This window comes from Telopea speciosissima, chromosome 6 (genome assembly GCF_018873765.1).
Source record: "Telopea speciosissima isolate NSW1024214 ecotype Mountain lineage chromosome 6, Tspe_v1, whole genome shotgun sequence".
NCBI lineage: Eukaryota > Viridiplantae > Streptophyta > Magnoliopsida > Proteales > Proteaceae > Telopea > Telopea speciosissima.
In genome coordinates, this window is record NC_057921.1 from 66,303,459 (window position 1) to 66,318,241 (window position 14,783).

Below are 14,783 nucleotides of genomic sequence, written 5' to 3' on the forward strand. Positions count from 1 at the left end.
GGGCCTAAGCCCCAAAAGTAATAAAAAAGGGGTCAAGTTCCAAATATCCTCACGGCCCGTAGGCGTAATCATCACCAGGACACCCGTCGTCATGTTCCTCTAACACAGATTTCGGCTCCTCCGTACCAATATCATCGTATCCCAAGGGCTGGATTTCAAGTTCCGCGAGATACCCGCCATCTGCATCATAATCTAAAAAATGTGTACACGAGGGGGTTAGCTCCACTGAGCCAGTAAGGGGATGTGGATGCACAAACACACAATTCACACAGTCAATGATGCATGCATTATGTTAGTAAATTTTTCACCTATCACACATACTAAGTCAAAGGTATATGCTACTGTGACAACTCGGGAAACACTTTGGGTCACTTAACTTATCGTCACAATGAACCTCAATTGTCACCAGTGGGCCTACGTCGGTCGAAGCCTCTAAGACCACCCAGTGGCAAACCCTGATAACCATTATTACCATGACTGGCCTCTCCCACCTCCACAGAATCCGGAGTTCTGGTTACCCAACACCTAAATCCCTGTTGGTAAGGGTCGTAGCATAAGGGTACAAAGGTCCTAGCCGTAAATATACTACATGCAAGTTCTATCGTCCCGAGAGGTATTCCGGGTGCATCAACGTCCCATTCCATCTAGCACCCGGGTATCAGCACGGCACGGCGCATACAGTTCAATATGACATTCAATAAGATATTTCATAAATATATCCGGGGTTCCGACACCAGCACTCACCGGCACCGTAACCCAACAAAAGATGAAAAACAACCACAACATCATCATATCAATCAATATTTAAAAGTATGCAAAATGCACTATCATGCTTAATAAATTATACAAATAGCATGGTACATATGCAAGTAGTAATAGCAAACCCAATCAATAACCAAACCCACTCACAATATGTTTTATGCCCCGATGTTACAAGTTATCACCGCGATTAAGTAACACGTCACAAGATGGGAATTTTAAACCTAAAGAAAGAGTGAGAATAGGTTAAACAAGAAAATGGGAGGATCCCCAAAAGGTATCCCATAAATCACCTAAGTATAAGGTTTCAAAGGCAGGGTGATTTTATGGGTGGTCTCATGCCCAATTCTTGAAACTGTATGTAAATCCTAGATTACCAGGGACTCAGAAAGGTCTCTGCCAAGTGCGATTTTATGGGTGATTTCTCTCAGAACATGAAATCACACGTAAATCCGAGCTTAACAGAGGCTTAAACAGGGAGGTGAATTTCAGGGTGGTTTCTTGCAGGTCTTAAAATCACATGTAAAACCTCATACCTCTAGGTCCGAGTTTTAAAGGATTTCTCACTAAGGGTTCCTTTCCCAAGAGGTTTAAAGGTAAAAAGATTTCAAAGGAGCTTCCCCCATAGGTCCATTAGGGTTCTAAGACCTCATTAGGTCCATACAATCCAAGGGATTCAAGAGGAAAATCTAAGAAGAACTTATTCTAAGGCATTATAGGGTAGAAACCCTATATCTCTTAAATAGAATGGGCTTGTGAGCCTTAGGGCTAACAATGGAGTGTAGTTACTCCACAATAGCCTAGGTTATAGGTCCCAATCGATCCTTGGGTTCCAAGTGGAACCCTAGATCAAGTATTTTTTCATTTTTCAAACCCCAAAACCCAAAATAGAAGAAGAGAGGAGGGTTTTAATGGCTTACCTACCCCAAGGTAGAAGAGCTCCACGTTGAGAGCTTCAAGAAGTGAGGTCCCAAGCCTCCAACCAAGCTTCTCCACCCTTCTTCCTCTTTCCTTCTTTCTCTCTTCCATGTTTTTGGGGTAGATGGGAATAGTAATGGCCAAATGAAGGCCCCATTAGTTCTATTTAAGGTAAGTGGGGCTTAAGGTCCATTTGGTTGGGTAAGATAATAGAATAAAACCCATTCTTGGGTCAAATAAGTTAAATGGGTCACCTAAATTAAATGGGTCAATCCACTGGTTCTAAATAGAAAAGAAGCCTATCAAAGGGGATCTATTAAAGGGTGGAGTCCACATAATATGGGATCATAAGTCCCTCATACATTTCTCGAGGTAAGTGGGACTCATAAGTATAATATTCCCTACTCAAGTAAAATAACCCGGACGGTCCAAACCTTGACCCGCACTTCGAGTACATCAAGGGAAAGGATAAATAAATAAGTCAAGGGCTAGAACTTACTTCTCTATTGTCATGGTTTGTCCCCCATGACCCCGAATAGTTTCCTCCACAGGCAAACCCGTACTGTGGTCAGTAATTTTGTAGCTGGGTTTGACCACCAGTGAGAACAACTCACTAGCATACATGGCAACGGTAACTACACATCCCAGGTAAGAAATAATAATTAATTATAATCCCGGGATGCGGGTATAACAGTATTTGTATGACAAAATTAACACATAATATGAGAACTTGGTTTTTAATGTTTTATAAAAATTTAATCCAACCAACCACATCAATGGTTATTGAAGCTGCATCTAATTCCTTCTAACATTACATTTTGGATTCTAGGAACACATGCATTGCATAAGATCTTCACAGAGCATAGGCTTATCCTCTGTACGTACTCTCAAAAAATAATTTAAAATGTAGAACTGAACACACGATCAGTCATTTCAGGGTGATTCCGCATTTTGCAACATATCATAATGACTATGAAGTACGTAGATGAAAGTAATCGATCTAGAATGCATTTCAAGAATGCATACCAAACACAACAACCTTAATAACAAAGGAGTCTATCCCACAAGGAATTGGATTAATTATTTTATGGGACTATGGGAGGAAAAAGACTATCTAGGCGTGTGCAATGCGTTGCTATTGCGCCCAAACACATGGGTGGATGAAATGATCACCATGCCCCCTCTAGACGAAATGACCACCGGATATCCATGGAAAGCGGGATTTCTAGGCTCAGGGGCAGCATACCGCACATGTGCCCATTTATTTTATTTGGGAAAAATTACTTAGATCCACTAGATAAGAACGAAAATTACAAGAGAAGTAGATTTCAACGTTCAAATTTATTTTACATTCATTATTTTCTATTTCAAAAAGACTTACTTAATCACCAAAGTTGATTATACCTCATGCCAAATCAAATAAAAACAAACTTCCAAAATTACTTAAGGGAAATACACCTTAATTCTTGAAATAAAAAACAATTGAAAAACAAACTTTGGGGATTGAGTAAATCTTTTCACAAGTAAAACAAATTTGAAACGCCCCACTGACAGCAGAAGAGAGAAAGAGATGGTGTATTTGGATGATAAATCTTCTTCAGGGAAGAAAAGAAGCATAGATACAATGAGGGAGAACGATTCCTGCTCTGATGGTTCCTCTGTGATCGAGCACAAGGCCTATGCTAGAGTTGGATTCCTTGGAAACCCTAGCGATGTGTACTTCGGTCGGACCATCTCCTTTAGCCTCGGTAATTTTTTTGCTTCCGTTCGGTTGGAGCCCTCTGATGATCTCGTCATAAGTCCCCACCCTCGCCATGACCTTGTTCAATTCGACTCCTTAGATCAAATGGTTTGCTCTCTCTCTGTTAAGAATTTGACTAGCTACGGTTCTGCATTTCTCTAAGCTAATTTAACTGAGACGATGTGATGTTTCTCTCTGCTATTCAATATTTTTTCTGTGTAATCTGGGTGTTAAGGTGATCCAATTGTATTTATAGTAACCTATCAAATTAAAAAAAGGGGATTTTTTTCTTCTTCCAAAAAGTGTTTGATAAGTTTATATTGATTGTTAGTACCTGTCTTAGTAAGTTTGTGGTGGGCACCTGCTTGACTGATCTCCTCTCTGTTCGAATTTGTTTGCAACATTGATATTGGCAAAGTGCACACTGTGGAAGACCTTTTTGATTTGAAGAGGACGAGAATGCTTATGCTGCTGATAAAGAAATTGGTCAGGGTTTGTAAAGCTTAATGCGTTTGATGCTTTTCTTTTAGTTGGGTAGGGATTTGCTCCCTGAGACATGCAATGTTGGTCATTTAGAAACTCTCAGACTTGTACTGTTTCAAGCCTCACAAATTCAATATCCAACTTCTTTCGTGAAACATTTCTTGTTGCCTGTAATTCACAAATTTCCTTTCGGTATAATAAAACATATTGCATATCAATACTTTATTCTAAAGTACAGAAATGAACCGTAATAATAATGGTGAAGGTTACTGCTCAGTGCCTTCCTCAGATATGCTTCTTTTGGAAATCTGCAAATCTGTACTCTCCTACTACTAGTAGAAAAGAGTTGCAACATTCCTATGCATGTTAAGGTTGTTGGAATCACTTGCACTAGCTAAAGGAAGTTAAATATACTCTTCTTTATGGACATATGTAATTGGATCTTGAATTGTCCACTTCACTCCAGCTATAGTGAGAACTATTATGTAGCTAATGGATTGAAGGTTTTAATCTGGTCTATTCATCCAGTGGCAATGATACATGAAGGAGATATAGAGAGTAACATATAAGATATCTTACCGTCCAGTTGACTGACCAAGTAGTCTACACAGAAAGAGAACTATTGGGTTGGCTTTTTTAAACTTTGCATTTATCTATGTGGCCCTCAAGTCCTCAACAAGTCTCAAATGTAATCTTAAATTATCTTCCTTTAGCTCTAGGTTTTTTTGTATGCCATGGTGTTATTGCTCATGCTCTAACAAAACAAGCTTTATTGACTAAAAAATCTGCATTCAAAGTTACTATTCCATCTTTGAACCTCAAATATGTACAAGTTCCTTTTCAAATATTTTCAGTTCTTATTCCAGCTATTCCTTAGCATGCAATTTTGTCTTGAATGTCATTATCTATGTGCAGTTGCTTTTAAATTGGTCACTTTATTCATCATGCTTACATATTTATCTTGCAGGTGGATCGGCTACAAAATGAAGGTTATTATGGAGGGGTGCGCTTACTTATGGCTCTTTGTAAAGTTTTTTACAATTATTGTAAAGACAACAATGTTGATCTTAATGGTGGGAATTTCACGCTCTCATATGATACCAATATCCCCCGTCAGGTAAAGCTTTACAACAATGCTGGTAGTTGTTTTTTTTTTTTTTTTTGTGGTTGGGGGGGGGGGGGATGAAAACAGCAATCTGAATTGAAAAAAAAGAGTGTTAGTGCCATATGCTTGCTAGTGAAAAATCTGTGCCTCAGGTATCGTTAATATACCTTTGAAGCTTAAGGTGTTATTCGTATCTCATCAATTACTACAGGGAATCTTATTTTGAGAATTGTCATGTTAATGTTATGAACTGCAATGATAGGTCTGGTGGGATGTTTTTATGAAAGGTGGATTCTATGGAAAGGAACAACTTATTTCAGCATCTATGACTGTGCTCTGAGTGTATGGTTTTCTTTTGCGGGGACATATAACACAAATATACCGATAATGCAAGGACTGGGAAGATTGTTTCCTTTGTTCCAAAAGCCTCAGCTTGCACCTAGTTTTGCTAATGAATCCATAATAGCTTGCACATACTTAACATGTTGATGTATGAGAGAAGACAATGGTCATCCTCTAACCAATAATTTGCATTTGCCACGTGTCTTGTGCTTCCAAGAACATTCAATGACTCGTCCTATCATTCTCATGAAGTTCTTATTGTAGATCTGTAGCTGTTGCAGAATAGCCTTAGTTTCTGATTCATTCACCTATTGGTTCTGTGAATATCTTGATATTCCATTTCTTTCTTATATTTTATTTAAGGCAACCGAAGGCCAAATAAAACCTGGGCATTCCCTTCAGCAACTTTTGCTTCCGAAAAAAAATCATCGCAGAACATCTCATTGTTTCCCCCTTATGCTTTTGATAGATTGAAAGAAGCTATTAATAGTGATTCTTAGTGGTCCAAAAGGTATATTGGAAACTGTCATCAAGAACAGTAACGCTACTAGCGAATTGGCACTCTGCTCTATTGGCTCCTTTGAAAGAATAGTTATCTTGTATTGCAGCATGCACACATTTTCCCTCTCATTTGATAAGACAAATGTTAATTCATTGTGAACTGTTACTCCATGAGGATGCCTCAATTGATTGAATGTTAAGCTGGCTGTATGATGTTTTCCATTATAATATATTAGTCATGGTCATAGCACTATGCCCAGCCCCCAGCCCCCAGCCCGGTATTTTATTTTCCTTATCCTTCTCCTCCTTTTGGGTGGGGGGGGGGTAATAAAGCTCTAGTCCATACCAAATCAAATCCGAGTGTCTATCTGTCTATCTGTAGGTGTGTTGTTAGTTTATGGATATGTGGTGGGGTGGGGATTAACAAGTCCTAGTCCCTACCAAATCAAATCAGGGTTTCAACATGTAGGCTGTGCAGTGAGGTGGTTTCTGGACAAGAGTGCTTCTGATTTTAAATCATGGTTCTGTAACAGCTTTTCTGTGAGCTTTGGGCTCAGGACACTTACCTATTGGCAACTCAACCAAAATGATACTGTTTTTGAAACTTTATCAGTAGTGTGCTCTTCAGAAAGTATTACCTGCTGTCTCTAAATGCAATAGCATGTTTATCTTTCTTCAGAATAAAAGTCTTTCAATAGAAATTATTGTTTACCATATGGAGTGCCAATTTAAATTAGAATCCAGATGATGTACCAATCCAATTATTATATATTTCTTCTTCACTGTGCTTGTTGAAACCACTTATATTTCTAGTCCTTTTTCAGTTTTCTTTTTGCATGCCCCCTTTCTCGTAGATGTTCATTTTTTGATTGCCACTCCAAGGTTGGGAATAAAATCAAGATATTTCTTTTCTTTATTAAAGGAACATTTATATAAATATCTCTCTAAACGAAACATTATTTATGTAAATGTCTCTCAAAACAAAACATTTTGTTAATTTCATTTTTTTTTTCAAACCCTCACAATACAGTTTAGATATTCTTTTAATTGGAATGTTTATCTTCTTTTTTTTTCCGTTGTAGATTTGATTTGATGATCTATGGCATTTGTAATAAATTTTATATTCGTGCGGATCATTTTTATTTGCATTTATGGTCTTTGTTCTATATTAGGTCAATATTTTATCACAGTAACTCATATGAGTGCCTTTATTATTCATTCTCCATCAAATGGACGAAGTATAGCTCATCATTTTCATATTTCAGACAGGACTTTCAGGTTCCAGTGCCATTGTATGTGCTGCCCTCAACTGCCTCCTCGACTTCCATAAAGTTCGACACCTGGTTAAAGTTGAGATCAGGCCTAACCTTATTCTTGATGCAGAGAAGGAGCTTGGAATTGTTGCTGGTCTTCAAGACCGGGTTGCGCAGGTCTATGGAGGACTTGTTTACATGGTACAAAATATTTCAATTTTGATACCGATAATTGAGATTAAGATTTATTTTCCCAATATCAATTTCAACATTGATATCTAGCAGGATTTTAGCACGGAATATATGGATGACTTGGGGCATGGCATGTATACACCCATGGATATCAACGTTCTTCCTCCTCTTCATCTCATTTATGCTGAAAATCCAAGTGATTCTGGAAAGGTTTTGGCTTCTTTAACTATCTTCCTAGTCTCTCTTCGTCACTTCTTGTCCTAACCAAAGAGATAGTCACTGAAAAAGCAAATGTTCTGGAATTTTAAACATCATCATGACAGAAGTTTGCGGTCTCTGCAACACACACATTAGGAAGTGATTATGTTGGGAATTGGGCAAGCTACAAATCTTGCCTAATCTATCAATGTGGCATGATGTGACATTTGTGGGGAGAGATGCAATGTTTGATCTTCTAGATTGAAGATTGACATGAGAAAATTCTCCTAATCTTCATATCTTAGGAATTTATGACCGTCTTCAAAATGATTGGAACTGGCTCTAAGAATCTAGATTGCTCATGGTTCCAATTATCGCTTTGGTCCCCCAAAAGGAGGGTGGTAGGGGTGGGGAAGCTTCTTTTTTCCCTCTTTGTAACATTTCCTCATTTTCTTATATAATAATGGGAGAGGGATGGGTATGCTAGCACCCTATGTGTCTATCTCTCTCTTCCCCCCCTTTGAAATGACTCCCTTACACTTGAAAGGGGGGAAGAGAGAGATAGACACATAGGGTGCTAGCATACGGTATACCGCTAACATACCCAACCTTTTCTCTATAATAATATACATTAATTTTCTATTTTGAGATGGATTCTTCATACAATACTTGTCAATGCAGGTTCACAGTACTGTTCGTAATAGATGGCTTGCTGGTGATGAGTTTATAATATCATCAATGAGAGAAGTTGCAAATATTGCTTTACAAGGCTTTACAGCATTAATTGAAAAGGACTACACCAGACTTGCAGAACTTATTAATCAAAATTTTGATTTTCGAAGGTAAAGAAGTTCTATTACATTCAGAAGTTTATGGTAAATATAAACATTAGTTACAATCAATTAGCATCAATCTAACCCCAAGAGGGTAGCCAAGTTGGCATGGGCGCTGGTCTAAATTGACAGGCGACCTGTGTTCGACTCCTCTTACCTGCTTGGGGCCACTCACCTTGAATTTAATTGGCTTTCCACTTAAATCCTTGAATGATCCGGTCCTGTGACTGTGGGGTTTGTATGGGCCCGGGGGAATAGTCAGGCTGAAGGCCTGGATACCCTCGTTAGCAAAAAAAAATTAGCATCAATCTAAGATGTGGCCAGCTATACTTCTGTAGAGTTTATCCAAAGTCTTGGTTGGTGGACCTCAACTGATTTCTGCAATACCAAAATTTCCTTGATTTTGAGATCCATTAACCAAATTGGTTTCTATGATTGAGCGAAGCTACAATGAAGTCCATGATGGATCTGCCTTTGATGAATCTTAAACGTGCTTCAGAAATTGTTTGCCCACCCCTCCTGCATCCTTCTCTATTGATTTATGTTCTTGTTTTCATGTTACTAAATGTCTTTTTGTTGGTAACACAGGCAGATGTTTGGAGATGACGCTCTTGGTTCTATGAATATAGAGATGGTGGAAGTAGCCAGAAGTGTGGGAGCTGCATCAAAATTTACCGGGAGTGGAGGAGCTGTAATTGCATTTTGTCCAGATGGGCCTTCGCAAGTGAAGCTTCTTGAAGATGCTTGCCAGAAGGCTGGCTTTGTTGTTCAGCCAGCAGTAGTTGTTCCTTCTTTTCTAAATGATGTTGATCTCAAAACCTTGTCTTCTTAATGACTAATAATGTACTAGAGGTAATGGTATGATGGATAATGGTCTTATCCTTAATACTCATCTAGTTTGTTAAAGGTCCTTAGGCATGAGGTTCCTTGATATTTGATTCATTTATTCATAATTTGATGCAATAATGAATTAGGTGGTCCAGTTTCTCATCCATGGCTGTTAGACTTCTTATTGCAGCACCTAAACTGTTCACACAATTATGGAACTGTGTTCTTACTTCCAAATGATTATGCAATCAGTTGATTATGGTCATTTATTCCTTTTGTGGACTTCTTGGGGCCTTGTGCACGTGCCTTCTTGCAAGTTTTAAAAACTCAGAATCGGGTATGGGATTGGCCTCTATCAATTTCGATTCGTATCGGCCTGGAATTGGATGGAATTGTCCGGACTAGAAGCATTCAATCTAACTCGGTCAGAACTCGTCTGTTGAGAATCGAAGTTAATGGGGATTGGGTCTGTCTATTCTGAGTCGAAATGGTTGATTTTGATCTGATTTGTAAAACCCTTGCTTCATCATTCGTATCGACATCGCTTGATAACCTTACTTGGTGTTTCTGTTCTAGAAGTGTGCTGCGAAATACCAATATATTTTTTTGTTTTGTAGCACATTTTTTTTCATTTTCTTTGCTGAGAAACCGTTTTTTACCTGCTTGGTAAACCTGTTCTGAAAATTTGTTCCCAAGAGACTCCCTCTGCAATTTCTTATCCTCTTGCCTGCTTCTCCCAACTTCAAATAAGCCGCAAAATGGCATTGGCTCGCCCAATTTCTCTCCCAAAACACACACCCACCTCCCTCCTACACTCCGACTTCGTCCCTCCTCCACCTTCGTCTCTCAAACCCTTCAACAACAACAATAGAAACCAGAGCCCAACTCCTCCTTGCACCAACCTTTTTCATTTTTTGCACGCCCCTCTTGCTGATCAGAGCATCTGCAAGTGTTCTATGAACCATCAATAATGGTGAAAATCATAAACAAATAATCCTCTCCAATAAAGCCCAAAGAACAGCTCACAGAAAACAAGGAGAAATTTTCTTCAATTTCTCTTCAATTCCGACTTGATTCCCAAACAAAATATACATACAACAAATTCTCCTTTATTGGTGAAAACCAAAGCTAAAACCTAATAAACAAATTGAAGGGAGAGTGAGAGACTGCAACCGTGAGAGCGAGAGACTGAGAGCTCCTGTAGATTCACTTCCACTTACACAAGTAATGTTATTTTTCTTGCCAAAAAAAAAAAAATTTCTGTTCAAATTTCTTCCTGGGCGAATACAGTGGTTAGGTGAATAACCATATAAGAGGAAGCACAGAACTCAAATACTTTCTCATGATTCAATCTGATAACAGAGGACTGACAATTTCTGGGTAATCGATGCCTTTCTGATTGTTCTTTGGGGTTGGGCTCTTGTTAATCAACAATCACCGCTAAAATCGCTGCCAAGCTCTTGCTCATGCTCGCTACCCACCATCGCCTCCTCTTGTCTAAGCTCGTTCATCAAAAAGCTTGAAGAAAAATGATCTCAAACCCAGCCTGAATGGACTCCGAATCATTAACGAATAAACTGTATCTATTGAATCTAGCAGATGAGAATAGAAACCCTAGAAGTAGAATCCGATCAATCAATCAAAGAAAAACCAAATAAAGTTTGCTGAACCCAGAGAGAAGGAGAAGAATCCATCGCAACCCTCTGCATCTTCTTCAACATAACATACCGTAGAAGGGACTATACCCACTAGCATCCTCAGCTTCGACCTCGTTTCCTTCTCTCACTCGATTTAGGGTATGAGTTGCAGAGACTAAGAGAGAGATAGTTGCAGAGCCTGCGAGAGAGAGAGAGAGAGTTGCAGAGCCTGCGAGAGAGAAAGACAGAGCGACAGCTTGAGGCTTCGACGATGGCAGCAGCAACTCGAAGCGATGGCCTGAGGCTTCGACGAGGGCAGCAGCAACTGGAATCGTCGTTAGGGTTGTCTTCTCAGAGCGATGGAGGAGTTTCCCGCCGTGAAGAATGTAAGGGTGAAGAAGGAGTGTTTAGGTTTTGGGGGGTTTGGGTTAAAGATTTATCGGGCATACTTTTTGTCCAATTGTGCTGAGCAATGCAGAACATGTATTTGTAAAATGTCTTCTAGATAATAGAAATAATGATTTATCCATCAGAGAACAATTTATATTGAACAGTAGTTATCAAGCACTTTTCTAGTGTTTTTGTGTTTCTCAGCATAAAAAAACACCAGAAACTGATTCTGGGAAGATTATCAAGCAGTGTCGAAGTCGCTCAGTAGCCCCCCTCCCTCCCCCCACCTCTCTGCTGTTTTGTCTTCTTCATGTAGTTAGCAATCTTGTGGCACTAAAATGTTTGGATGTGGATCAACCTGGTTATGATTGTCTAATTAATCAGAGTTTGGATCGTCTGCAGGAATAGCCATAGCAGTTATCCTATGGTCAAAAGAGATTGTTCACACACAAATGTAAGAGCATAGGATTGTTTCTTATACTCAATGTTATTCTTGTGTTATTACACTACCCTTTTGGAACACAGGTACTTATAGAGAATTAGATCAGATCATATATTAATGAACCAGACTCTGTTTTTTGAATTATAGTGTTCGAAGATGTCATAGAGCAGCCTTGTGAGAATCTGCTAGGTGCCTGATCTGACTTTCACCATGGATAAATGGAGGCCTAGATGGGATATAATTGGGCAAGAAACCCTATATATTGGGCATTGCAACCTGGTATAGACTCCTGCACCACGGCGCAGGTTTGTGGTTTGTGCAGTTTGTGTTTTACCATTCTCTTACATGTACACGTACCAGTTTATTCTTCTCCCTTTCTTTGTGGAGAGGCAATAACAATGGTGGGGCGGGGCTTTGGGTGTAGGGAAGGTCCTTCTGCTTTTCCTAGACTGTCCCTTAGATTGGATTCTCCTAACGGACACCCCTAATTCTGCCACGGTGAAGGGTGATCGGCAAATATGTTTGTTAGATATATCTAGGAGATAGTTATATATCATATTCAAATTCAATCATTTTACCTCTGCCATACACTAATCCAGGATTTCTCAATAGTTTGTTTTGTTATATGGACAACTCTGTTTAGGGTTGATACTTGACCTGTGAGCAGGGGATCTTGCAGTCTATCTTTGTACCAAAAGATTTTGGGTTATTGAATGGTAGGTGTATAGAGAGCCAAAACTGAAAAAATGCCCGGTTCTGGTTGAACCTGGTTTGACATTTGGTACATTACAATTTTGGAACTGTGGCTGGTTTCCTTATTCCTATATAAGACATTTTTGAAATTCCAAGTTTTCTGCTATCTTGTCTCCATTTTGTACCATTAATTACTATTTAGTATTTACTACATCAGCAGTTAATTCGACCCTCTTCCTCTGAGTTTGATTGTACCTATTTGTTGTCTTACCTGGTCCGTATTCTGTAACTCTGTATATTGTTCTGTTGCTTTCATGTAAGAATGCTATAAAGACATCTTTTAAAAAAAAAGGGGAAAAAAAAAATTTAAAAGAAGAAAGAACAGTGTAAAAGCAATACTCTGACCCGGGTTTCCTTCAATGGCTTTTGTTGCAAAGATATGGACTCAATATCATGCAAATTTTGCTTTACAGAAAAAGAGAAAAAGTATTCTAACACACAATTGGTGGGGGGAGGGGACAGAGGTACTATTCGTTTAGCTTTTTCAGTAGTTTAGGAGAGTAAAGCTTGAGATGCTCTCATGTACAAGTAAAAGAACATCTATAGCGAAATGGAGAAACTTTAGACCAAGCACTTTCAGATAGAAGGATAAGATTTGGAGAAATTTTTTTTTTTGGAAGATGGCAAGAGTAGATTTTGCTGTATTAGAGAAGACAATGAATTAAGCTTTAGAATGAAAATACAGCATCACTGCTCAATTGCAACGTTAATTACAACTACATTAGCAACTACAAACTCATGGTTCCAACCAACCAACCAAAAAAAAAAAAAAAAAACCCAACATAGTCATGGTCTGTCAAGTTACATTTTGCTTGTACACAGTAGATGTGTTAAGGGTTAGTGGACCAAACCCAGTGTTTATTGGAACTAGCAGAAGGTTTGCTGAATTTCATTTGCCAGTTCTTCAGCGCTAAGTTCGCATTCAATTCCAATCTATCCAAAGTCCAAACAAACAGTACAGTTTCATTAGCTTTATATAATTAAGGAAAACTAAAAGATGTCCTAATCAGGTTCTTTTAGCAGGAAAAAAATGATTAAAAGTAGAGAGGAGGAAGAAGGATCTGAAAGCTCAGTCATGATGCAAAGCAGTTCAGATATTAAGGATTACCTTGATGGTGAAGGAGTTAAGCATGATGTCATCGACGGTGTTGATGCTTACATGGAGAATCTCAAGTGCAAGTCCTTCCAAAGCAGCCACTATCTTCACAGCCTGACCAGGAATCCGAGGGGATATAGTCTTTAACAGAAGATTAGGCCCTGAAAACTTTACATCCACTTCAGCAATCGTGGATTTCGAGTTTGCAGCTAGCTCATTCACATTATCAAGAGAGGAGGAAGAAGTGGAAGGGGAAGGTTCATGTTGGGTAGTAGCCATGGTAGTGGGTAAGAGGTAACCTTGTTGCATCCTGGGCAGGTAAGGGCTTCCAGGTTGAGGGGTCCTTGGGCTTATGGGTAAGCTCAATCTAGGACTTAGAGGCGATGGTGGTGGCCTTCTTGGGCTAAGTGGTGAGTGTCTTGGACTACCTGAAACAAGCCTCGGGCTTAGAACTTCGTTATAAACTTTCCTTTGTTTCTTTGCTTCCAGTGACTGTAGAATTTGTTGCAACTCATTGATGTAATCCACCACTCCTCCTATTATCGATGCTTGATCTCCCTGTTTTAAGTAAGAGATGAATGATGAGAAGGATAAGATTTAAGTAGAAGTGTAAGCGTATTAGTTGCTTCGTAATATACTATTAATACTCGTTTGAGGTGGAAGGAAGGCACGAGGGAGCGCAAGACGGAGAGGTGCTCGTTCATTTGCTTTCTACGGTTTCTCTCCACAGTTATGTGGAACATTCTCTGCTGCCCATCTGGGTTGTTGGTTACTGCTTCCTCTGTCGACAGCTCCGACAGCTTTTGCCTCTTGTGAGCGTGCGAGGCTTCTGCTTCTGCTTCTGCCTCTGCTTCGGCTTCGGTATCGAACACCTGGGGAGCACCCACTTTGGGGCTGGCGAGAACAGTAGTTTCATCATGAAGAGAAGTAAGTGAATCAAAGTCAGGGGAACTCTCGAGGGTCTCTAAGATGCTGAAGAGATCATCAGTGGAGGCAGCTCCAGTGAGCTGGTTCGGGTCTCCGAACTCAGATTCCTCGAAAAGGTAAGAAAAGCTGTCATTACTCTCACCACCACCCATGTCCGGGAGTAGTGAAGATTGGGGGAGAGAGAGAGAGAGAGAGGGAGGGTCAAACTGGAAAGAACAGGGAAGGGAAGGGAAGGGAAGAAATAAGAAGAAAAGGAAGAAAGGAGGAGGAGCTCAGAAACCCATGAAAACGTTAGATAGTGAGGACCATGAAAGCAGAATATGAGAAGAAAGCTGCTGTGAAAGTGACTAAACCATCGCCATCACATGATTAACATTTTCTTCTC

The 14,783-nt window shown here is 39.5% G+C and overlaps 2 protein-coding genes across 2 annotated transcripts; one reads left to right on the forward strand and one right to left on the reverse strand.

Moving 5' to 3' along the window:
- The first annotated feature begins 3,238 nt into the window (after positions 1-3,238).
- On the forward strand, positions 3,239-9,312 carry LOC122665292 (glucuronokinase 1-like). Its single transcript, XM_043861407.1, has 6 exons — positions 3,239-3,526; positions 4,869-5,018; positions 7,115-7,303; positions 7,388-7,504; positions 8,174-8,334; positions 8,914-9,312. The coding sequence occupies exons 1-6, from the start codon at positions 3,248-3,250 to the stop codon at positions 9,155-9,157; spliced, it is 1,140 nt and encodes a 379-aa protein (XP_043717342.1). The 5' UTR covers positions 3,239-3,247; the 3' UTR covers positions 9,158-9,312.
- Positions 9,313-13,190: 3,878 nt separating this feature from the next.
- LOC122666069 (transcription factor SPEECHLESS-like) lies at positions 13,191-14,550 on the reverse strand. Its single transcript, XM_043862180.1, has 3 exons — positions 14,119-14,550; positions 13,484-14,029; positions 13,191-13,308 (listed from the first exon to the last, which is right to left on the reverse strand). The coding sequence occupies exons 1-3, from the start codon at positions 14,548-14,550 to the stop codon at positions 13,243-13,245; spliced, it is 1,044 nt and encodes a 347-aa protein (XP_043718115.1). The 3' UTR covers positions 13,191-13,242.
- Between the last annotated feature and the right edge of the window lie 233 nt (positions 14,551-14,783).